Raw genomic sequence first — 25,541 nt, 5'->3', positions numbered from 1 at the left:
AGAATCTGTCCCGTACCTTTCTCCTAGCTTCTGGTGGTGGCCAGCAATCCTTGGCATCCCTTGGCTTGTAGCTGCCTCACCTCTATCTCTGTCTCCATCTTCACATGGCCTTCTCTCTGCGTATCTCTGTGTCTTCATATATCCTCCTTATAAGGACACCAGTCATTGGATTTAAGGCCCACCCTTATCTACCATGACCTCATCTTAACTAATTATATTTGCAAAGACCTTATTTCCAAAGAAGGTCATATTCTGAGTTTCTAAGAGGATATGAATTTGGAAGGAGACTCTATTCAACCTAGTTCAGGTGGAAAAAATATCTTGAAGTTGTTCTGTGATAATACATGGAAGTATTTTTCCAGAAGGTCCCAGGTGAGCCACACACTAGATTCTGACTGTGAAGTTGAGAGGGGCCATGGGTTGGAGGTAGCTATGTTCTCTGAGTGCAAATTTTTAGGTCAAGTAGACTTTTGAAAAAATAGATGGCTAGCATTTGGTTTTTATGATGATTGTCATTCTTGCTTTTCCAACATCTATCACATCTAGACCTCTTTCATCTTCCTCTCTACCTAGTCAATAGCGCCAGAGAAAAAGCACTAGATTAGAATTCAAAACTTTGCTTAAAGTCTTATTTCTATCATTTACCGTCTGCTTGGCTCAAGCAAATCACGTCCCTGAGCTTCCATGTCCTCAACTGTAAAATAATTAGACTTCCAATGATTCTTTTGTAAGTTTGTGACATTTTTACCTCCGAAGTTATTGAAAATTAAAACTACACTAAGGCTTTTTGGATGCTGTATTTTATTGAAGAAGCAAGGCAGTGTGTAATATCAGAGATAAACTCCTATGCAGCATAATTAAAATTCAAAAATATTTTGGAGTTTTAAGAAATAAACTCTAGTCGCCTGAAAATGCATTTACATGGAGCACATATTTATCTGGCATTATTAGGTGATGTCCCAGGTCAGCAGACAAAATGGACTAGACTGTGAATAAGTGTGTACACAAATGAGAGCCCAGGGAATATCTATCTGATTAGGTTTCAAATGCCCCAGAGCACATAGCATAGGGTATTCTATGTAGATATTTGATTTATATTTCAGGCAGGAGAAGAGAGGTGGAAGAGTGAGAGGGAGAAAGGGAATAAGAATGAGCTGATTAGAATTCCATTGCCTCCCTGAGCTTAGGTTTCCTCATTCCTAAGACGCAGCTGATGCTCCTCTTGTTCATTAGAGCTCTCTACCTATCATCAGGCACTCAGCGTAGCTTCAGCATTTATCACATCGTCAAGCTCCAAAGCACCGAGCAGGCTGCCACATGGTAAGTGCACAATACATGTCTGTAAATGAGTGAAGGAAAGACTATGTCCGGACTATGTCAAGGGGTTGTTTTGAACTGTAGCTTCTTATTATTACCTCTGTCACCTCCTGCTGCTGATTACAAAGCGCCCTCCCAGCTTGCCTTTGCCAGTTTTTTCTTTAGTTAGCAGTCTCTGCTTTGGCCACTAGATGGCACAAGAGGAAAGTTCTTTAAAGATCAGGAATGAAGGAAAGGTGCTTTGGAGACGTTGAGCTGCCACCCCCAGGGTTAATTTAACAAACCAGGTAGCCAGCATTTCACCGAACACATTGGAAGGAAGCAAAGCCTCCACAAGGCTGGATTTGAAATGACCTTTGGGCACTGGTAGATACAAAGACAAAAACACTCTCTGCAGATAGTAATAACCACCTGTAACATACTGCTGCCTTTTAAAGCCTTGCTGTAATCTGGGAGCACTGAAGTGACTTACAGAAGTACCCGACAACTCCACTTGCTGAGACAACTCCACTTCGGTGCTCACGAAGAAACTTTCTATTATAAATGGACTTTGTCTTTAGATCTGCCTCCAGGGAGAAAAAGCTATGGTCATTCCAGCATAAGACCTTCCAACCTTGTGACAGGTGTATGTTTCACCGTAACAATAAATCGGTATTCTGTTTTAAACATCAGTCTCCTATGAGCTTGGTAAATGTGAATCGCAACCAGGAAAAGGACTTTCTCTTGACAAAATGAACTATCTGAGCCTGTTGGACTGGTGTCATGTCTGTGTTGAATGCCTCCTATGACATCTCTTAGTGGCACCACTGCTCTGGTGACCCATTTTCTACACACCCTTCTTTCACACATCTGTGGTCATGATTCCCCATCCTGGCTGCATATCAAAATTATCCATGAAGACTATTACTGATGCAGAGTCGCAGATTCCAGCCCCAAAGATTCTAATTCAATAGATCTGGCGTTGATCTGGGAATCTGTGTTCCTAAGAAGCCCAGTTGATTCCAACGAGCCTGGCTCTACACCTGCGGTGTTTGAGAACCATTCATCTTTCTAAGTATAATTCCACAGCTTAGTCCAGAACCACAGATTCACGGAATATTTTATTTGATAAAGGTCTCCACATCAATAAGAATCCCTTTTACAGCAACCCTGAACCCTCAGGTTCCCAGGGAAGCTGGGCATCAAGGACTAGACGGGAAGCTGCTAGGCCATTAAAGCCTAACAGCCACAAGAAACTAGCAGACCTCTGGGACCTTTGACCTTTAACCAGGAGTATCAAAAGAATCCCATTAGCTCTTGGAGAAATGGCCCTGTCTGGTCAAAACTGTATACGTGAAGGACTTCCCCAGTGGTTCAGTGGTTAAGACTCCGTACTTCCACTGCAGGGGGCCACGGGTTCGATCCCTGGTCAGGGAACTAAGATCCCGCATGCTGTGTGGTACAGCCAATAAATAAATAAATAAATAACACACACACACACACACACACACACACACACACACACACACACACACACACGAGACCATGAGACCAAGGCCAGATACATAATTTGTGAGCCCAGTACAAAATTAAAAATTATTAAAAAATTGAAGATGGAGACAGCAGGGCATTAAACTAAGTGTGTGGCCCTTCTGAGGAAGAGGCCCTGTGCAACTGCCCAGATCCCATGCCCGTGAGGTTGGCCCTCTACAGGACTATTGGGACAGGCTACCACTGAGGCAGGAAGATGATTATAAATCAAGGGATAGCTGTATTTTTATCTGATCTTCTTTTCAATTTGCTTATTTTTCTGCATCCACACAGCAGCCAAGGTGATCTCTTTAAAGTGCAATCTGTCCCGTCCCTCCCCTGCATTAACTGATCCAGTGGTGCCCATAGATCCGGCATCAACTCTAAAGCCCTGAGCAGGGCTAGCACATCCTTTTGCAATTTGACTCCTGCCCACGGCTCTCATGTTATGCTCCCCATTCTTTCTCTATACTACAGTCCACTGCCCTTGTTTCACTTCCTCTAGTTTTCCAGGCTTCTTTCTGCTCAGACCTCTCATGAATGCCGTTCTCTGTGGCTTGAAAAATCTTCCTTACCTGTCCTAACCTGGCTAAATTTTGACTGTCATTCAGGTCATAGGTTAAATGTCTCTTCCTCATGGAAGCTTTCTCTGACCTACCTTGGAACACACTCTCCTATCACCCTCTCCTTGTCTTTATAAATTTATTCCCACTGTTCTTAAATGGTGACTTGTGCTATTATTTGTTTAATGTCTGTCTCCCCTTCTAGACTAAATGCTTCTATCTCATTATTGTTTGGCACAGTACCTAGAAAACAGAGGTGCTCAAGAAGTATTTTCGAATTAATGAATGAAAAAAACCAACAAAGGCAGAAAGGGTGAAAATGTCAGGCGCTGTGCGTGTTCCTCTTATTAAAGAAACACATCCATTCCCAAAGCCCAAATCACTCCAAAGATGGATACTTGGCATTAAAATCTTCCTTAGAGGGCTTCCCTGGTGGTGCAGTGGTTAAGAATCTGCCTGCCAATGCAGGGGACACGGGTTCGTGCCCTGATCCAGGAAGATCCCACATGCCGCGGAGCAACTAAGCCCGTGAGCCACAACTACTGAGCCCACGTGCTGCAACTATTGAAGCCCACGCACCTAGAGTCCGTGCTCCACAGCAAGAGAAGCCACCACAATGAGAAGCCCGCGCACCGCAACGAAGAGTAGCCCCCACTCACCACAAGTAGAGAAAGCCCGCATGCAGCAATAAAGACCCAACGCAGCCAAAGATAAATAAATAAATAAAATAAAATAAAAAAAAACCCAAAAACCTCGCTTAGATAGAAAAGGAAACAAAAGCAAAAATAAACAAACGGGACCTAATTAAAAGTTTTTGCATAGTAAAGGAAACCATCAGCAAAACAAAAAGACAACCTGCTGAATGGGAGAAAATATTTGCAAAGGATATGTCTGATAAAAAGTTAATGTCCAAAATATATAAACAACTCATACAACTCAATATCAAAAAACAAACCACCTGATTTAAAAATGGGCAGAAGACTTGAATAGACATTTTTTCAAAGAAGACATACAGATGGCCAACAGGCACATGAAAAGATGCTCAGCATTGCTAATCATCAGGGAAACCACAAATCAAAGCCACAATTAAGACAGCATCTCATACTGGTCAGAATGGCTATCATCAAAAAGACCACAAATAACAAATATTAGCAAGGATGTGGAGAAAAGCGAACCCTTGTGCACCATTGGTGGGAACGTAAACTGGTGCAGCCATTGGAAAAGACTGGAGATTCTTCAAAAAAACTAAAAATAGAGCTACCACATGACCCAGAAATTTCACTCCTGGGTATATATCCAAAGAAAATGAAAACACTAATTTGAAAAGATATGTGCACCCCAATGTTCATAGCAGCATCATTTATAATAGCCAAGATATGGAAGCAACCTAAGTGTCCATCAACAGATGAATGGATAAAGAAGATGTGGTGTATATACACATATTTACATATTAACCATAAAAAAGACTGAAATTTTGTCATTTGCAACAACACAGATGGACCTGGAGAGTATTATGCTTAGTGAAATAAGTCAGAGAAAAACAAATACTGTATATTATCACTTATATGTGGAATCCAAAAAAAAAAAAAAAAACACAAACAAATAAATATAACAAAACAGAAACAGACGCACAGATACAGAGAACAAACTCTACCAGTAGGGGGAGGGCAAGGCATGGGTAGGGGATTAAGAGGTACAAACTATTATGTATAAAAAGAATAAGATACACAGATATATTGTACAACACAGGGAATATAGCCAATATTTTATAAAACTTTAAATGGAGTATAATCTATAAAAATATTGAATCACTATGTTGTACACCTGGAACTAATAAAATATTGTATTTAATTTAAAAAATAAAATGAAATAAATAAACTTCCCTTATATAAAGGGTGACCATACTTCACAATTTTTCCAGGACAATCCAATTTTTAAGTGTGCTTATTAACAGCCCTTACTTTTGTTCACCAAAACTCCCTGTTTGGACATTAAATTATATGGACTTCCTGCTTACATACCACACTTTGGTAACATGAACCATCTCTCTTTTTCTCTTTCTCTCTCTGCGTAGGTGAGTTGATGAGACAGTTTCTGTGCTTTGGTGGCTGTAGTATTAACAGAAGAGCTTAAGTTATTAAACCAGGCAGCTTTAATCTGTGAGGTCTCCTGAAGCAGTGAGGATTAATGTATTTTTATTGCAGAGCCAATGTAGTTATTCCATCGAGCTAGGGTTTGCTCCCAGCAACCCCCAAACTGGCCCCACTGCCTTTCTCTAGACCCACTTCCCAACCGTGAGGGATGCGATGGAATTTTACCTGGAGATTGACCCTGTCACCTTGAACCTGATCATCCTAATTGCGAGCTACGTCATCTTGCTCCTGGTTTTCCTCATCTCTTGTGTGCTGTATGACTGCCGAGGCAAGGACCCCAGTAAGGAGTATGCTCCTGAGGCCACCCTGGACGCCCAGTCCTCCATCCACCTGGTGGTGATGCAGCAAAGTGCTCCGCGGGCCCACTGGGCAAGGGGCCCTGGCCTTCATTTTGGGAATTGTGCTCCACTAGGGAAGAAAAGCACAATGGTGTGAGGCTGGCTGAAGGATACAGGGGAGAGAGCACTAGACAATCTGGACAAAACTTTCCCCACATGGCTACAATTCTCTCAGCATACAGGTCCTGCTTGGCTATATAAGTGGGAGCTCTGCCTTCCTTACTGCTTTCTCGTCATCCTCCTTGAGGTTGAAGCAACTGTTTAAGGTAAGAAGCCCACGGCGACCTTTGGTCAAGGTCTCCAGATGCAAAATCTCAGCTTCTTAGTGAAGCTGGTTACAAGTACATTCCTGATGAAGCTCTCCTTGCAACTTCTAGGAGAGACTGACATTTGAGAAAGGGTTTAAAGAAGCAAGTGCAATGGTACGTGTGTGTGTGTGTGTGTGTGTGTGGTGAGGAATGGGACTAGCTCAAATCTATCCTATACTTAGCAAATCCTTTCTTTTCAAGGCAACCACTGAACTTTTCCAGACTTTTTTATTATTTCTATAGGTACCAGCTCTTCACATTCATCCTCACTGTGAGTCAATATGGTGAACACAGTAACCGTAGAGCATGGTGGTTTACTGACAAAGCTTGGAGCCTGGGTTCAGACCCTGCCTCCTTCACTTACTGGCTGTGTGACCAGAGCCATTTGTTTGTGCCTCAGGACTAGTGGGAGGACCTCCAGGCTGTTTGGAGTATTTAAATGAGTGAATTCATTGAAAACACCTGAGACAGTGCTTGGCACGTAGGGTTAGCTGTTATGATGAATATTAATATTATTCCCTTTCATACTTCTCATCAAGAAGTTTAATCTCCAGTCCTCAAATCTGACCTGGTCCAATGCAAAGTTACTGAGGTCCCATGGTTTGGTGTATCAGTCCCCCCAGCACTACTTGCTGTCTTCCTGTTCCCTTTCTTTGCTGCTACTAACTATAAGTTTGTTTTTCTGCTCATTCACTTATTTTCACAATTTTGAATTAGTATCTCCATTGTGTATGTATGTTTTTTATTAATCCTCCCTGCTCTGAGCTCAGGGCAACTTACATGTTCACTTGGTGATTTACTAAACCCCTTCTTCTAATCAGGTCCTGTTGGAAATACAAAGAAATGAGTGTGTCATGACCCTCTCTTCGGTCTTTGCTGCCTAACAGGAAGAGGAGGAGTCAGGAATGACTCAGAGGATGAAGGACAAGAAAGCATTGCAGATTCTGTGCTAGAAGTCTACCTAGAGTGCAGGAGTCTGCAGAGACACGGGTGCCTAGCACTAAGAAGGGGCTCAAGAAACATTTGCATAATGTTGAATAAACAATTTCATCTTAGACTCAGGCTTCAAAGATGAGATGATTTGTCTTGAAAGATAAGCAACTATTTTCTAGAAGGACAAAAATGTGTTGGGGGCTTGGAAGTAGGACAGGAGATGGAATTTTAGACAGAAGAGATAATATAGACAAAGCTTGTAAGCAGAAATTGTAGAGTTCACTGACTGGGATGGTCTGATGGCTTCCAAAACTTGGAAGAAAAAGTGAGAAATTAAGTTTCATTTTAACTTATAGAAAACTTGAAGAGGAGGTACTGGCTCAGCCTGCCCTGCCAGCTTCAGCAATGGGCACTGTTTTGACATTAGATTGTTGAGTAGTATAACAAAAACAAACAAAACCCCAGTAATTTTGTTTTCGGATTTTTAATATTTAAAAATTTTTCCTTATATTTTATCAGAAAATCATATTTTCTCTTACATATGTGATTTGAAAATTATATTGAGAATCTTTCAGAGAAATTTTTTTTTCTTTTATGGTCAAGGAGCCATCCTTACCTTAATAGTGAAAATATAAAATTAATGGGAAAATAGAGTAAATTAACAGACAGCTTCTAAGAACCTGCACTTTCCCTAGTGTGAACTTCACCTGGACTAACCTTATTTATTTCCCCATCATGGGAATACATATAAATTAGTGGAGAAAAAAATATATCAGTGAAGAAAAAAATCCAAGGACCACAAGAAAAGTGTTGACAACAATAATAATTGTAATCATAGCTTTTTGAGAGAGAGAAATATAAAATGTTTATCTCATCTAATTTTAAAGTTAAGAATATGATATAATCATTCATTGATAATTTTTAGATAAACAAATAGTTTCAATTATATTTCAATTCCATATTGTGGTCAATTGAAGAAGAAAAATTAACAGAAATGGAAGGAAAGAAAAATAAATTCTAAGAGAAAGAAGGAGAACGAGAAGAACAAAAAACCAGAGAGTTAAAGTAACAACAACGACAGAAAAGGGAACAGAAATAGAGTCAGAGGAGAGAAAAAAGAAGGAAAGAAGGAAACTAAAAAGACTCTAGGGTGGATGTTGGAATAAAGGGCATTAAGCTTTTCCAAGCCTGTTGTTCCTCTGATTTGTGGTTCATCTGGAGTTGTGTTCTCCAACAGGAACCAGCTTCTCAGCTTTTAAAACAATCTTTTCTGTATAGCACGTACACTTAGAATCTTATAAGAACTAGAAGTATCTTTAAGAATTTTACCAACAAGGAAACTAGCCCAGAAAGAAGAGTGATTTTCCCAAGAGGCTTTGGCTTCAGAACTGACACAAAGATCCTGTTATTCCCTTTTTCCTATTTGCCCCCCAGGCCTCTTTCAGGTAAACACTATCTCTTACCTGTTTGCAGTTTAAAACTTTGTGATTTATTTTTTATTTTTTAAATAAAGCTTTAATTCCCAATGGAATTATTAGTTGCACAGCTATAAAATTGTAACTAATGTCTTAAAGCCTGGTGAAATGGGTGCCAGCTAGAACCAAGGAGTTGCTTTTACAGTCAAATACTACAGCATTATTTTTGTTTCCTTTTGGGATTAGGACTCCTTTATTCCACCTTCTTTTAATTCATTATTCTCCCATCATGCACAATTTTTATCAAAGCAAATGCAATATTTTGGTCTAATTTGGATGATAGTTGTGGGAAGGACATAAACAAAACTCTTCCAAGTCCAGGGAAGGGAGGGAGAGAATGGAGGTTTGTCAGGAATCTCTACATGCCAGATACCTTTTTTCCCCCTCCCCCTCCCCTATGAGACAGACACAATTAAAAGTAGTTTAAAGATACAAAAATGGAGGCTCAGAAAAGCACTAGAGCTTGTGCAAGTCCACAGCGGGTCCATGCAGGAGGCAGCATCTGAACTCAGTTGTAGGTGTGTCACCTCTGCTCTCTATTTTTTTCAGCCATTCAAGGGCAGTAGCAAACCCATGTTTATTCCTCTTTTTCTCTCTCCCATGCTAGAAGTACATACCTGGGAGGCTGCTCAAGAAAAAGCTGTTAAATCATATAACAGTTTTTCAGATTTCCAGCAAAGAAAAAATAAATTGTGATAATTTGGCCAGAACATTATCTTCTGATATTCCAAAAGACACCAAGATGGAATGGCCTAAGGCAGGGCTTGGTGCCAGAAATGCCAAGCTCAAAACCCTCTGTCGCTACCTGCTGTTGAGACTTTTACGCATCACTTAACTGCCTAAGCCTTTTGCTCAACTGAAATACAATGTTGTCGATAAGGTTTAGAATTATATATGTAAAATATCTGGCATATGGTATGATTTCAACACAACGAAAGCCACTATTATTATAATACCAGCAGATAAGGTGAAAGTAAGGTAGCGCATCTCGCCACTCAATGGCAAAGACTGCTCCTGCAGATCAGGCTCATTTATGGGACCGCTGAGGAGAAGGAGGATGAGGTTGGAGAGCTGCCACACACAGCAGAAATTGGGAAATAGGGGGAAGCATCTGTGACGGGTTGAAGACATATGTTGAAGTCTTTACCCCCAGTACTTCAGAATGTGATCCTGTTTCAAAATAGGATCAGTATCAGTGTAATTAGCTAAGGTGAGGTCATAGTGGAGCAGGGTGGACCCCTAATCCAATATGACTGGTGTCCTTATGAAAAAGGGGTATCTGGACACAGACATACACACAGGAGAATATCTGTGAAGACTAGAGTTATTCTACCACTTGCCAAGGAACTACCAGAAGGGAAGAGAGAGGTCTGGAACAGATCCTACCCTAGTACCTTTGGAGGGAACATGACCCTGCCAACACCTTGATCTCAAACTTCGTGCCTCCAGAACCGTGTGACAATAAATCCCTGTTGTTTAAGCCACTTAGTTTGCGGTAAATTGTTAGGATAAGATTAGCAAACTAATACGGTGTCGAAAGATAATGTTTACTACATATAATGGGATGCTTAACATTTTAAGGCCCTTTGGAGTCAGTGACATGATTCTTATGGATGTGACACCGTACTGAGTTGGGGCCTTGGGCAGAAGCTAGAAAGCTAAGCTTTATGAGTTAACCTGGGAAAGAGACATGCACAAGCAGAGTAACAATTTGTTGTGTTTTTAAGGAGGGTAGAATACAGGAGAAATGTCTTGAGGAGGAAAATGTGCTTATGGTTTTCCTAAATAGAATGTAAAGGATAATTGAGGGGAATAAGTTCTATAAAGAGGAGGAAGGGGCCAGTCACAGAGAAAAGATGTTATGGAGTCCAAGTGTAAACCTACTGGGTTGAAGCCAAAAACAAAAGCCTCAGAACTAGCCTTAAAGAATCCAAGTCCCTCCAGATATCCCGTAGATACTTCAAAAGCCACTTAGTGAGTGCCAGACACATCATTTAATCTGCCAGAAAATTTGTAGGGGGAGGAACATTTATTCTTATTTTAGAGACAAGGGAGTTTCAGATTGTCTTGCCTGAACTTTTAGGGGACAGAATAGGATTAGCAGAGCCCTGGGATCCTGACTCAGCCCTGAGTTTGCCTATAATTCCATGGCAGCCCAGAATCTATGCAGAGTAGCAGAGCGATTGGGCCTGCTGAGTGCACACTTTTGCAATCTGTCTCTCACTGCCTTTACTTTCAGGGAGCACCGATAACACAAACCTCTTGATGAGGGCAAAAGCCCCTGAGAACTAGAGGGCACAGTCCAGTGTTGCTAAAGAGTACCAAGGACAGCCCTTTTCTCATTACTTCATCTTCCCTGAGAACAGTAGTGGTTGAAATATACAAAGTAAAAGAACACTTGGGCTGTCAGTGTTCCAGATAAGGGTTTTGCAACACTAAGATTAAGAAAGATCTCAGCTATTTCACATCCTCCCGAGATAGTGGGAAGTTGTCTGCACATGCTTATTTTTTGTTCAAAGCTTCTCTGTACTTGACTTTTATTTAATTAAACATCAGCCATATGCTGGGATCTGCTGGTTCTCTGTTTGGCGTATCTACAGCCTGGTGGCCTCAGCTGCAATCTAAGGTTGAAAGGCATGCAAGACTTAGGAGATACTAGAAGAATGAGGACTTGGTTAGGATGAAGGGGACCAAGGAAGAGAAAAGCCTGTTGCTCCAAGGGCTGGGGTGGGGTGTGCTTAAAATTGGCCAACAAGCGTGCAGAAGAAACGTGGCAGTGGAATTTGGAATCTGAACTGTTTGTCAGAACTGATAAGGACATTCTTACCATGGAAATTTATCAGTGACAAGTTGCTTGCCATTAGGTGAGGGAGAAAAACTTATATTATGATAGAATTTTGGAGAAAAATTTCAATGTAACAGTCATTAGACAGATACTCAGGAGGAAAACCAGAAGGTCCAGATAAGGAAACGATTGGTTTCTTAAATGGCAACAAGTAAGTCTCCCTAAATTGAACCTAAATCTCTTCTGCCTCTTATACTCTACATTCATTTTCTCTCATTTGCCCCTTCTGGGTTTTATTTTTTTTAAAAAGCACTGTTTATAGGGTGATTGGTATAAACACGTCTCATGAAAGAATCCAATCAGATTAGATCACAGTCATAAGTTTGGTGATCACAGTCATAGCCTATTGATGAATCACCATCAGTTATGATATGTCTGCAAGTCATTTGTTACTAAAAATAAGTTATCTAAGTTTGTGAATGACTTACCTATTTTCAAATAGGGGGTGAATTAAAGGTAATCTCAATCCTAATGCCATTGTCACTCCTGTGTACTCCAGTGTGGAAGCAATTGCACATAGCTATTGATCACTCATCTATTTGACAAATATTTGACCTACTTTGTACAGGCCTCGTGCCAGGTCCAGGAGATACATTAAGCACACAACAGATGCAAGTTCTGTCCTCACAAAGCTTGCCAAGTAGCAGGAAAAACTCCTGAGCACTTTTCATGTATTGTCTGTCTATCCACTACAACCCTAAGAGGTACTGTTTTTTTCCCAATCTTATGAATTTTTGGTAGCTGAGACTCTAAAACCCATTCTCCAAACCAGCGGCCTCCAAGCACCTCTGAGCCTGCATTCCTTTCACTAAAGAAAACTTTAGTACTCACCTGTGTGTGTGTATTTAAATAAGTATACATTTATGAATATTTAAATAATACATATTTAAATAAGTCTAGATCTGTAGATAGTTACACGTTATATATACACATATGCATATACTTGTACCATTTTATGTACTTTATGGCTCTTCCTGTACACCTCACCTTGGAGACCACTGCTCCACACCATTCCACCACCTTGCCTCCTGAATTTGTCTGTGTATAACGGCAATAATCTACCTCCAATCTCCCCCAGCCTAACCCTAGGCTTTGCTCTGGATGAGTGGGGATGGGAACCTTGTCTAAGAACGTGATCTAGGAAATTATTTTTTTTTTAATAATGAGCAGTAATTTTCAAGTTTGGACTAGATCTTTGTACTGTTAAGGATGTTTTGGCAAAATTCCTTGATGAGTTTTTTAATATGTAAAGATAAGTTCTTCTGCTTTGTAAATCCTATTCATTTACTTTGAATTCTCTTTCCTGGCTGAATCTTAAGTACCTCCAACAAAAGAGTGAGTGTCCTGTATGCCTGTTTCAGGCCCCGCAGCACCCAGTAAAGGACTGAAGACATCAGGAAATCTTCATCCTGTTAGAGAAAGGAAGACTTTTTTACTTCAACTGTAGAATAGGAATTACTCTCCTGTGGAAACAAAGTGCCCCAGACACAGGAGGGAGGTGGCTGGGCTGCTCTGACATCCCCAAGCTTGGAAGACTAGGAACGTGCAGCACATAGTCTTGTAATGAATGAAGCAGCCGAGATGATGCCAGGGCTGCCCCCTCCCTCACAGGCACAGTGGAGAGGAGGCTGGGAAACCAGAGCAATAGAAAAGAGTCCTTCCACCTCTCTACCCGTCCTGGCCCCAGTGCCACCAAAATCACCCAACTTCCTCTTTCCCTCTTTGCTTTTTCCTCTATGAAGATGCCCCTACTGAACCACCAGGAAAATGGTTGCAAGTCCTCCTGGACCTGCTCCTGCCACGTCCCTCTGTGCCATTAGACTCTGCTGCTGCCCCAGGTTCTAATTCTAACCCAGTCACTAACTTCCTGGGAGGTTTTAGGTCCCACTTGCTCATCTAGAGAAAGAAAGCAATGAAGTTAATTAACAACCATCCAAGGTCCTTCCAGCTCTGGCATTTTTGACCCCGTATCTCTCCTTTTTCCTGAGCTTTCCTCTCTACTGGTCTTTTAGAATGAAGAAACTATAGACAGGAGGATTTGTCCCGAAAACCTGCCTTTGGTTGTGGCATTGTTATTGATCAGGAAGCTGCAAAGCGAGGCTTAACGGAGGGCTAAGTCCTTTTCTTTCACAGGAGGCATGCACACACCCCGTTTTCTAACATGTTTTTCATCTGACATTTCAATTAACTATCCCCACGTTGGTGCTTCTTCAAGTCAAGGTCTCTTTTGCACACTTTGGAAGGAGCATAAACCGTGACAAATGGTCTCAGTGTAGGCATATGGTGATGCATTGATTTCCTAGTTGCTGGGATGTATTAACAAACTTATTGTCCCCAAATGTAAAAATAATGAACTTACTGCCAAGCATGGAACATTGACAATGTGAAACAGATTAGATTTATTGGAGCCTCGGAGACAATCCTTAATTTTTAGTAGAACATTGCCTTTTATTTCCATCCTAAGTGAATTTCAATTGCCTTCCCCCTAAAACCTTGTTTTCACATGGTTGCAGTGATTAGGAATTTAAAAAAAAATTTTTTAAGAGAATGCATTACTTAGAAATTGTGCTCAGCTATGACTAACAAAGACACAAAACACAGTGGCTGAAACATGATGGGGACTTTGTTATCTCTCCTGCAGCTTGAAGTTGGGAGGGAGATGGTTCAACCTTGTACAGTGGCTCTAAGATACCCCCAAGGACCCAGGTACATTTATTTCTGCCCCATCAGCTTTACTTCATGATTTCTATCTCTGAAGTTGTCTTCTCATTACAAGATGGCCACTGCAGTGCCAAACCTTCCATCTGAGTTCCAGGCAGGGAGAGAGAGGAATAAGAGGGGAAGGGCAAATGGGCTGATACCAGTCAAGTCAGCTGAGAGGCCCACTCAACCACTTCTACTTATATTTCATTAGCTAGAACTTAACCAAATGTCTACCCCCATCTGCAAAGAAGCCTGGAAGATGCAGATTTTTGCAGGGTACATTGACATTCCCCCCAACCAAATTCAGGGTTTCATTACAAAAGAAAAAGGAGAGAATGAATTTGGTATAGGCAACTGTCTTAGTGGGGTTGTTTTTCCTTCTAAAATTAATACCTGTTTGTTAAGGTAAACTTGAAAGCTCTAGAATTGGAAAAGAAAGAGATAATGATGATTTTAACTACCCTAAGTGATCTCCAGTAGCAGTTAGTGTAATTGCATGCTTGGTTTTTTATTAGTATTTGTGTTTTTCGGATTGTATTTTTTTGACTATAAAAGGAATGCCTATCCATTAGGGAAACTTTGAGCAAAGTATAGAGAAGAAAGTAGGAATCACCCATAACCCAGAGATAATGACTATACTATTCTGTTGCATTTTCTGCCACTTTTATGTATATTTTTCATATTAGTAATCATAGTGTATGTATAAGCTCGTACCTTTTTTTTACTTTCTACATAAAATAAGTGAATTTACATATGACCCTACCTAACGTCTCCCTGCACCCTTATAACAGAGCATTCCAAATCGTGGTTGCAAAGCTGTTTGGAAGGTGCTTAAAGTAGGAGAGAATGAATAGCACAGACTGGTTTTCTCCTGTTCTGCTTCTGGGAGGCCATACGGCAGATCTGGCTCACTTCTCACCCTCACTCTAAGGCTATATCATATGCTCTCCTTTCTGTATTTTTCCATCTTAAAAAATGTCAAGTGTACATGCCAAAAGTTAAAATGATTCTTCAGGGAACATGAACTGTCATGCCCATTCTTACTGCATGGCTCACAGAGGTGGATTTTGCTCTGGCTTGTAAATTCATAGGATCTCATAGCTAGGTAGGGCCTTCATGTCCCCATGCCCAACCCCTAATGCAACAGTGGAGAGAAGCAGAAAGGAAAAGTGCCCTGTTCAAGGTCACATGGTATGGTCAGTACCAGGACCCTGGCCTCCCAAGTCCCTTTCTAGTGATTTTCTAACCTACTTGAGATGCTTTGGATTGTGCAACTGATTGCTAAACTTCAAAGGTGTTATGAGTCCCACAGAAAATACACAGCCAAATGCAGCCAGTTGCTAAAGGAATTAACTAAAGCCTAGAGATTGGTAACTTGCTTAGGGTGGCATTTCTCAGATGGGCGATTCCATTTAATATACCTGGATTTTCAGAGAAAATATACACTCTACAGAAAACAAGTTTTTCCATCCAGTGTTCATTTGCTATGAGCTCAGACCTTGCTAAGTGACAAATAGTTGTGCTATAGATTATAGAATTCACAGCCTGGTTGGGGAGATGAGAGAGACATGAGCCAATATGGCACATTCATACAATAGAATGTCATGCAACTGTAAAGGAATGAGGTAAATCTGCAGGAACTGCCATGCCCATCATATATCATTAGAAGAAAAATGCTGATCACAGAGGAGTTTGGTAGTATATGTAGTATGATTTCTTCTGTGTTTAAAAAAACAAAGTACATTCACACACTTACATGTTTTGTATGAATAGAAAATATGTAGACAAATACACACCAACTTTTAACAGTGGTTATTCAATAGAGTGGGATTTTAAGATGGGGAAATAACTTTTTATTTACTTTTTTCACTCTCATGTTTCTGTTTTAAAAATACAATTATGTATAATCAGTTTCCTCATCATACATTTTGAATAATTATAGCAACTACCACAGAGGAATTGTGACAATTAAGTGAATTGCTATGAATAAATTGCTTAGAACTTTGCCAGGCACATACTAAGAGCTCAATAAACATGAGCTTTTATGACATTGGGGGGTGTTGGGGGGAGAGATGAGTGCTCACATGCTCTTGCTGAGCATATACATTCATACAAGTTATTTATAAGGCAATTTGACCAGATACATATGCCAAAAGCCTTTAAAATTTGAAAGAATTTTGACCCAGCCGTTCCACTTTCAGAAATTTCTTCTATGGAAAAAATTGTGTAAGTATATAAGAAATACGTACAAAGATGAATAAAGAGCAAAATGTTGGCAACAAGCTAAATGTTCAAAAACAGGAATGGTTTAATAAATTATTGTGCATCTTTACAATGGAATAGTAGGCATTCATTGTAGCAGTGAATTCATTAACATGGTAATATGTTAATGATATAATATTAAGTGAGAAAAAGCAAATTTCCAAATAGCATATACAGTATGGTTACATTACGGTACAAAAAATATACATATGTATGTCTAAAAGCACATGCACTTAAGTATTAATAGTATTGCACCCTGGGCAATTGTGAAAATTTTCTTCTTGTACTTAGCTGTAGTTTTCAATTTTTTCTACAATGAGTCTCTATTACAAGTATTTTTTAAAAAGGCAAAGGGGGAGCATTTCATAATGTAGCCTCCACGCCCAGGCATGGGGACACCTCTGCCTGCGAGACAGAGGAGATGCAAGTGCTTCCAGCCTCCAGGGATCATGTGGGCAGGTTTTTTCAGTCTCTACTGCAGACTCAGCAGACATGGGGCTAGTGTCATGGCCTGACTTGGGAGACAGACTTTTGAATGTTGATTGAATGCCAAAAGAAGGAAATAGATGAGCAAAGTTCAGCCATGTCATTGCAATCAGCAAACTCAAATTCTTATGATGACAATTCTTCTAGTTCTTCCTGGTACAGTCCCAGTTTATGTCTTTTGTCCCAGCATAACTATGAATAACATCTCTTTCATTCTCGGTCACCCTACCCACTTGGAGTTTACTCACTTGTTTCATTATTTCCGTTAATTTGTTCTTCTAGATGCTGTATTTCCTGTACACTGAAGTTATTAAAGGCTTGTTCAGGTTCAACTTCTTTTTTGGCAAGAACTCTTCATAGGTGGTTCTGTTTGCTGTATATTGCCTCATATCAGAAGGTGTGCAATGTCTGGTTGTCCCACTTTTAGTGATAAGCAAATTGATGAGTGGATTCAGGTGGTGTCCACGTGGTCAAGTCATCGTAAAGTTCTCCGTCAAACTTTCATCTCATGGTTTCATCAATTGCTGATCATTGCCTGAATGATTGCATTAGATGTTAGAAAATAGTTCTAGCTCTATCATTCCTTCCACATTTATTGGCTGGAATTCTTTTGTAAAGAAGTCTGTCCCTCATCAATTAGGGCTGGGTTACTCTCTAGTACAGTTTATATAGGAAGGACAGAATACATGCTGAACTCTTTCCTTGTAATGGTCAATTTTCAGAGTAAGGAGTTGAAACCCTTACAATGGTGCCCAGAGTTTTTTGGGTTTTGGGGTGGTTTTTTCTGAAGTTTTTTGTTTGCTTGGTTTTTGGTGGGAAGACAGACGTCTATCTATTTCATTCTTAAAATTTTGGTATTATGAATTCATTGAGTTCTTCTATGTTAAATCTAAATACATTTATAAAACAAATTATACTTATTAAATTAGGAACTGTCTGTATTAGTCAGGGTTCTCCAGAGAAACAGAACCAGTGAATGTGTGTGTGTATATACTGTATATATATGTAGAGAGAGAGAGAATTTACTCTAAGAAGTTTGCTCACACAATTGTGAGCCTGGCAGGTTTGAAATCTGCAGGGCAGCCTGGTTGACTGAAGAACCAGAGATGAGCCGAACAACTCGAGTTTAAGCCTTCTGGAAGCAGCCTTAAACTTCTTCTGTTAAGGCCTTCAACTGATTGGATGAATCCCACCTACATTATGGAGGGTAATATGTTTTATGCAAAGCCAGCTGATTTAAATGTTAATCTCATCTAAAAATACATACCTTCATAGCAATATCTAGACTGATGCTTGACCAAATACCTGGGTACCATGGCCTAGCCAAGTTGACACATCAAATTAACCATCACATTATCTCTATTTAAAAAAACAACTGGCAATACAAGTTAGGAAATGCAAAATGAGTTGTAGAATCAATGCTTACTGTGGGTGTTCACAGATGCAGAAGAACTCTTGGGCTGAACCAAACAAGAAAGGTTTGCATTAGTCATTTCTGTGTGTTCTACTGGCTTAGGTGCTAGACTGAGTGTTGGCAAAAATGGTGCTAGTTCTGGCACTTCTCATGTAACTTCTCTTGTGTAATGTATACTAGTTCACTGAGATTCAGAATCTTCATCTGAAAATCAAGGATAATAACATCTGTCCTACCTGCCATTATACTTTGTCATGACAGCCAAAAGAAATTATGTCTATTAAAGCATTTTGAAAGCTCTGCATGTTATGCAAACGTAAGGTGCTATTAGACTACTTTTGTTAACAGCCAACGAATCACAGTGTCAAGCAAATGTGCTTTAAAGCTGCAGTCGTAAGTGCAAGGCCACATTATGATGATGGTCAGTGACTTTCTCTTCATTTGAGAAAGGCCACCACTCTTAGCCCCACATTTTAAGAAGAGGGAAAGTTGTTACTTCCCTAAAGGAAAAAGAATCAGTGTACTAATTTTCCATATTAATGCCTCTGTCTGTAAATTCATGTTTCCCCTAGAGTCCCTATTTCTGTATGTCAACCACGTAGCATTGACAAATGCAAATGATGGATATCTGACTGGCTTGACTCATTCATTTATTTACTCAATAAGCGTTTATCAAACACCTAGTATATGTGAGACACTATGCCAGATGCTATTGGAGGCCAGAAGTGAATCAAATCTAGATTCTCTCCTCAAGCAATTTACAGGTTCTTAAGAGGAAGAAGCCATAATTTAAAAAAAAATACAATACAATATAGAAATTGAAATGTACAATGAGAGAGATAAGTGACATCCCATGGAAATTCAGAGAAGGAGAGATCAAGTTCAACTGAAAGTTCCAGACAGCTTCTTGGAGGAGGTGGCACTGAGCTAGACTGAAGAATAGGAATAGATTTGGGCCTGGGAGGGGGGGCAGGCAAGGCGGAGCAGATGGTATGTGGAGGGGGCGTTGTAAATGTGCTGGAGAATACAAGGTTCTTGAAGGGAAGAAGTAGGAACGATGTTTGGACATGTGCTATTTGTGGCAAATTACAAATTCTCTCCTTTACCTCTAACTTCCTTCTCTGTAATTTGGAGAGGATCTTAAGATTCATCTAATGATGGCAAAAAGGCTTCCTCTGTCTAGCCCACCAGCTTCTACTAATGGGTAGCAGAAGGTCATATCTGGCCGGTCAGCTCAATGGAGAAGTTTATTGTCAAATAACTACTTAATAAATCATAATCTTATTATGATTATGATGCTTTCAATTCTAAAAGTATATGATTCCAATGATTCTCAGAAACCAAATCTTCTCTGAAGGTTTTTAACATTTTAGATATAAATCTTTCTTAGCTAGAGTACCCATGGCCATGCTTCCCAAACCTAAAACACAGAACTTAATTTAGCCTCCCTGATGATTCAGAGTCAGCCTCAAAAACAGAAAGGATCAGACTGTGCTGTATCACAGCATTGCCAGGACCCATGGGAGCACAAAGGATTATTTATCTCAAAACTCAGTGACTCCAGATTGCTCTGTTTGTTATCCTTTTTTTCTTTTTTTTTCTGCCTTGTTGCTGAGCATTCAAAGCTCAGATTTTGGTAGTCTCAGCATCCCCACCCATCTCATTCCATTTTTGTTCTGTTTGCTGCTTCTATTCAACATGAGGCCTGGAAGTCAGATCACCAAGTTCTGTTAGAATTACATGTAAAGTAAGAGTAAATAAGCTCTGAGTACGGGTCTAAGAGGATTACTTACATGTAAAGTATCTTGAGACTTAGTGCCATCTGGTCTGGCTGTTTAATTAAAGGGGTGTGTGTGTGAGAGAGAGAGAGACAGAGACAGAGAGACAGAGATAGAGACAGAGAGAGAAAATGTATGTTTGCACGTGTGCGCACATGTAAATGTGCTTTTCCCTTATGGTTTTTTACTGTGATTGTGTGACAGGTCAAGTGCAAGATAAGTAAAATGCGACAGTCTATAATTTGCCTAAAGAAATTGAGAAGCATTGAAAAATCTAAGTAAGAAGAAATTTTGTAACATTGCATATAAGAGATAATCATGGTTGCCCCTGCTATTACACAGACCCTGTGATGATTATAAGATATTGTAAGGAGAAACCATTATCTCTGAGAAACAGCAATTACATGGTTAGTCTAAATTCCCATGGGAAATTGAAAGAAATTGATGATTAGACTTGAGGTCTCCGGATCCCAAACCAGAGTTCCTTCAACTACTGCAAAATGCTACCCACATGATAATTATTATTAGAAATCAAAGGAAATCTTGCACCTCTGCACGTCTACACCACATTGGTGTTGGGGGAGGGATTTAACCAAGGGATGTGAGTTTGGAGTAAGTACAATGTATCTCAAAAATCTACCAATGTGTGTGCTAAACAGAAACACCTGGAAAACTTATTAAAAATATGGATGTTCAGGTCCCATTATCAAGTCTATTTTAGGAGATCTGGGATTGGGACCAGAAGTTTGGAAGAGATTTTCACCCATAAGTACTGAAGCATCCAACTCCATCATAACTACAGTACCATTACCACACCAGATTTTGATTTTATGAGAAACCCAACTGCCTTGTGTTCCCAGCCATTTAGTATTCACGCCTGGGCTTTAGATAGTCAGAAGGTCATTGTTTTTTTCACAGCACATCTTTCTTCCTGCCCTTGTCTTTCCTGTTCAGCTCACTGTGTATTTCTCAGCCCCTTCACCCATGCCTGTGCCAAAATAACAGAATATCTAGGCATGCATGAGATGCCACCCAATTTCTTTCAGTCCTACCTTTGCTTGTGGTGCTCAGCTGGATGTGGTGACGAGGTTACTACAGGATATTCTCACTAGCCGGGCCCTGCCTCACAGGAAGGTTGAGAATTTTTCAGCAATGATCATGTTTCTGAAAGAAAGGTCAAATGGTCGAAGGTAATGTTAACAGTAAAAATGGTGACGGTAATCCAGCTGGGAACTCAAAGCATGCAATGGGGTTGGAGGCCCACCTACTGATGCCACACCAGCAGCAGCAGGGGGGATTACTGAGAGTACACACTGGAACAAGTGTTTTTGTGCACATCACCTCATTTAAATCTCATGACAGTCCTAAGATGGGAATACTATTATCCTTATTTTATACGTAATGAAACTAAGGCTGAGAAGTAATTTGTCCAAGACTGTACAGCTAGAAAGAGGCAAAGCTGGGTTCAAAATCAGCATAGCAGGTGTAGGTTAATATCAGCCACTGGACTACATTGGCACACCACCAGATTTGTGCCAGAATGTGATCTGAATACACGTTCAGATGTTGTAAGGATCTGCATGCCTGACTGTGGTCCTAAACCATGCTATGGAGAAGGTCAGTTCTGGCCGTATACTTTGGCGGCATTGTAAAGATACTGAACCCTGTGGGAACACAGGCTAGAAGCTTTGTTTATGCATCAGAAGACCAAGAAGTCCTCTTTTCCCTGAAGTCAGTGCAGGATCTGAGGCTGACTCAGTGCCTGGGAGAAACGTGGGGTCCTGCTGTCCCATTGGGAACACAGAGAGCCCTCTCCGTCAGGGAGATGGAGCTCTATAGAATTCAGAAGACATCACAGAGAAGCAGGCTGCCCACGGGTCTGCAGGACCTGGAGAACTGGCCTATGGGCTCCCTGCTACTATAGAGAGGTTCCATTTTCCTTCCCCAGACTCAAGAACAAATATCGACATGATGGAGATGGGTTGGAAGTAGCATCCTCACCAATGAGCATTTAACCCAGTGGTTTTTGAACTCCCAATGTGGCTATTTCCACAAAAGTGTCTTAAGAGACACTGCAAAGGAATAGGGTAAATGCATCAGGCCTGGGTCTTCCCAACTAACCCCATTTCAACCAGAAAAGCCCTGCTGAAATACGTTTTATATATTGGGCTCCTTTGTAAGCTTCTATTTGAAGGAGGGATTCCATGTTAAGAAACATGCTTGAAAATAACTGTTTTCTATCCTCCTGAATTCTTCTGCTATTATTCCTAAACTTCTGGATAGTTGGAGACCTGAGGCCTATTTTCTGAGGCTGAACAAAATCTGAGGAATAACCTCTCCTTACAATAAGTTTCCAACACAGCTGGTTGGTCTCTATCTTAGCCCTTTATTGAGATGGTAAAGGGACCAATGTATCAGGTACCCTTGATGGCAAAATTGTACCCTTCTCTGAGGAAAGGGACACATCTTCAATGAAGCTTCAAGTCTCAAGGGACAGAAGGGGACTACCATTCAGGTCCATGTACTTTGGGGAGAGGAACACCAGCCAACTCTACCACTGTCCACCTGTAGTCAACTCATACCTGAGCACCTGCTGAATACAATATTCAGAGACACTCTGACTTCTATAGGGGGAATGCAGAGGAAAGGGTCTACAGGGAAGACAATGTTGACTGCCTACTTGATGATCATTTCCCACCCATACCCTACCTCTTCATTGCTGTACTGAACAAAAACAAATAGATGGCCAGATACCTCTCTAGCAAAGATGGGTTTACTCAGGAGCAGCAGAGAATTGCAATTTGGGGTCTGCAACGATGGCAAGCCACGTGCAAGTCCCCGCAGGGCAAGGGAAGGAAAATGCTTTATAAAAGAAGAAAAGGAGGGTGGGATTCTGTAGTAAAAAAAAGAGTCTGGGGCTTTTCATTGGCTGAGTCCTTGCCAGGAAAGAAGAGGAGTCTTTCTCTTTCCCGCTGGGCTCTGCTGTCATTACAGAACGTGAGAGTATCCTTTCCTGGCCTCCCAACTCTATTTAATTGAGGTTTCAGTTTATTAACTTTTTTGTAGCTAGCAGGGCCCATGTATCATCGTTGAGACTAAAAATATCAGATATTCACTTTCCCAGCCTCACTTGTATTGAGGATGTGAGAATGTGACCCACCCCTTCAGGGGGCTTCTACAAAGGGCTTTCCTCTCTCTAAGAAAAAGTGATATGTCCATGAAAATGCCCTTCTCCTTCATCACTTGCCAGACACTTGGCAAATAGTATCTCCTTTTATCCTCGAAACAACCCCATGAGGTGGTTAATAACATAGTCCTGATTTTAGAGATGAGGAAACCAAGGCTTAGAGAGATGAATAACTTGACCAAGATCATGTCTAATAGATGGTACGGCCAAGATTTGAACCCAGATGTGTATTGCTCCTGTTATAGATTGAATTGCATCCCCTCAAAAGTTATGTTGAGGTCCTAATCCCCACTACCTCAGATTCTGACCTTATGTGGAAATAGGGTCTTTATAGAGGTAATTAAGTTAAAACAAGGTCATTAGAGTGGACCCTAATCCAACATGACTGATGTCCTTATAAAAAGGGATAATTTGGACACAGACACAGACACACACAGAGGGAAGATGATGTGGAGACACAGAGGGAAAAGACAGCTATGTGGCTGGAATGATGCATGTACAAGCCAGAGAATGGCAAGGATTGATGGCAAACACCAGAAGCTAAAAGAGGCAAGGAAGTCTTCTCCACTAGAACCATCAGAGAGAGCGTGGCCCTGCTGACACCTTGACTTCAGACTTCTAGCCTCCAGAACTATGAAACAATAAATGTCTGTTGTTTTAAGCCACCCAGGTTTTGGTACTTTGTTACAGCAGCTCTAAGAAACTAATAGAAGTCCCAAAACCTTAAACACCTTCTTATACTACTCACTGAAAAGATGCAAATTTAGATATATTTGGCTAGGAACATTACTAGAATAGTGGAGACAATCCTAGAAAATAGTGGTGTCTTCTTGAAGGCACAAAGGTAGGGCCAAACAAATCGTGTGTTGGCTTAGCCAGAGAGCCAGGTTACAGTGGAGACCATCACAGACTCAATCTGCATTTATCAAACTATAAGTATGGTCATAGGTGCTTCACACACAAGGCTCCCAACACTCTACAAGGTCTCTACCTCCAAACAGATAATGGAACTGACTGGCCCCAATCCCACAGCTGGTAAAGAAAAGCAAGCCTTTAAACACAGAGCTTCTGACAAGCCCCACTGTTCTTTCTGCCTGCTGAACCAGCTTCAAGATCATTGCCTCAGGATGTGGGCAGATATGAGAAGGAACACTGTGAAAGTACAGTATTTGCCTTATATGTTGCACTTCTACATATCCTTGGCTCCTGAGGATTCAGGAATAGGTTTTGGTTTTAGACTTTTTAAGACTTAAATTGGTCAGTGTGATCAATTGCAGTTCCTGTCTATGCTGTATCTCCCGCATGGCCTCATTTCCCCCTCTGTTATTGTGCATTCTACTGCAGTAGAGCTAATAATTGCAACTAATTAACTTAAGAATTGCCTTGAGATAAAAACAAAAGTGCTTACATTATGGAATTCAGTAGGTTGGACGTAGGCAGAACTTGTCCCTTAAGAGGAAATCTCTGAACTTTGGCTTCCAGCCCTTGGCACCTCTGACGTCATCAAGACTGTGATCTTGAAGCTGTAGCTTTTCACTTGAGCAGACCTGTGGGTGCTTCCTCTACCTGGGAGAACTACCTATGTGAAAGTTTTCACTTTCTTTCCACATACTGGGGATGCAAAGGTGCATTAAAGATGCATCATGGATCTATCACCACACATTGTCCAACTAAGAGTAGCTCAGGAATGAAGAAAATGGGACGTGACGAGTCAAGCTATAGGTTCCAAGATGGTGAACTCCAAAAGGAAAGAATGTAGTGTCTGGAATTGCCTTTATTCACCCTTCCAGAATGAGGAATTTTTGTAACTTCCTTTGCATTACATTTATCATGGAACCCTGTGTGATACAACCTCAAACTCCCATACGTCACATCTAAAGCTCTCCACACACTGGCACCAACTTTTTTCCAACCAGACCCCAGCCACACTTCTACATGTAACCTCCATTTGACCCCAGAGACTCCAAAATATGCTTGGCGCTTTTTTATATTCCTGTCTCCTGGCTCACAGCACTTCCCCACCAGAATCCTGTCACAGCTTAAATAGGTACAAGGGGACCCATCCTCCAGTCCAAGGGGTCTAAATTGCCTGTTCAGGTACTGACTTTATCAGAACCACCTGAGGTGCTTATTAGAGATGCCTGAACTCTGCTCCCAGATGATTCTGAGGCACAGCTAAGTTTGGGAACCTAAGAGCCCTAACTCACTCACCCAATACAGGACTCCCCCCTGTACCATCCTAAGACATGGAAGTCAGCACCTGCTTGAAC

The 25,541-nt window shown here is 40.8% G+C and overlaps 1 protein-coding gene across 1 annotated transcript; it reads left to right on the top strand.

The window, feature by feature from the left end:
- The first annotated feature begins 5,691 nt into the window (after positions 1-5,691).
- On the top strand, positions 5,692-12,850 carry SMIM36 (small integral membrane protein 36). Its single transcript, XM_082371938.1, has one exon. The coding sequence runs from the start codon at positions 5,696-5,698 to the stop codon at positions 5,975-5,977; it is 282 nt and encodes a 93-aa protein (XP_082228064.1). The 5' UTR covers positions 5,692-5,695; the 3' UTR covers positions 5,978-12,850.
- Positions 12,851-25,541: the final 12,691 nt, after the last annotated feature.

This window comes from Balaenoptera borealis (genome assembly GCF_965194805.1).
Source record: "Balaenoptera borealis genome assembly, chromosome: 20".
NCBI classification, from domain to species: domain Eukaryota; kingdom Metazoa; phylum Chordata; class Mammalia; order Artiodactyla; family Balaenopteridae; genus Balaenoptera; species Balaenoptera borealis.
Note: the sequence above shows the minus strand (reverse complement) of the source record. Positions and strands in the feature narration are given on the sequence as shown.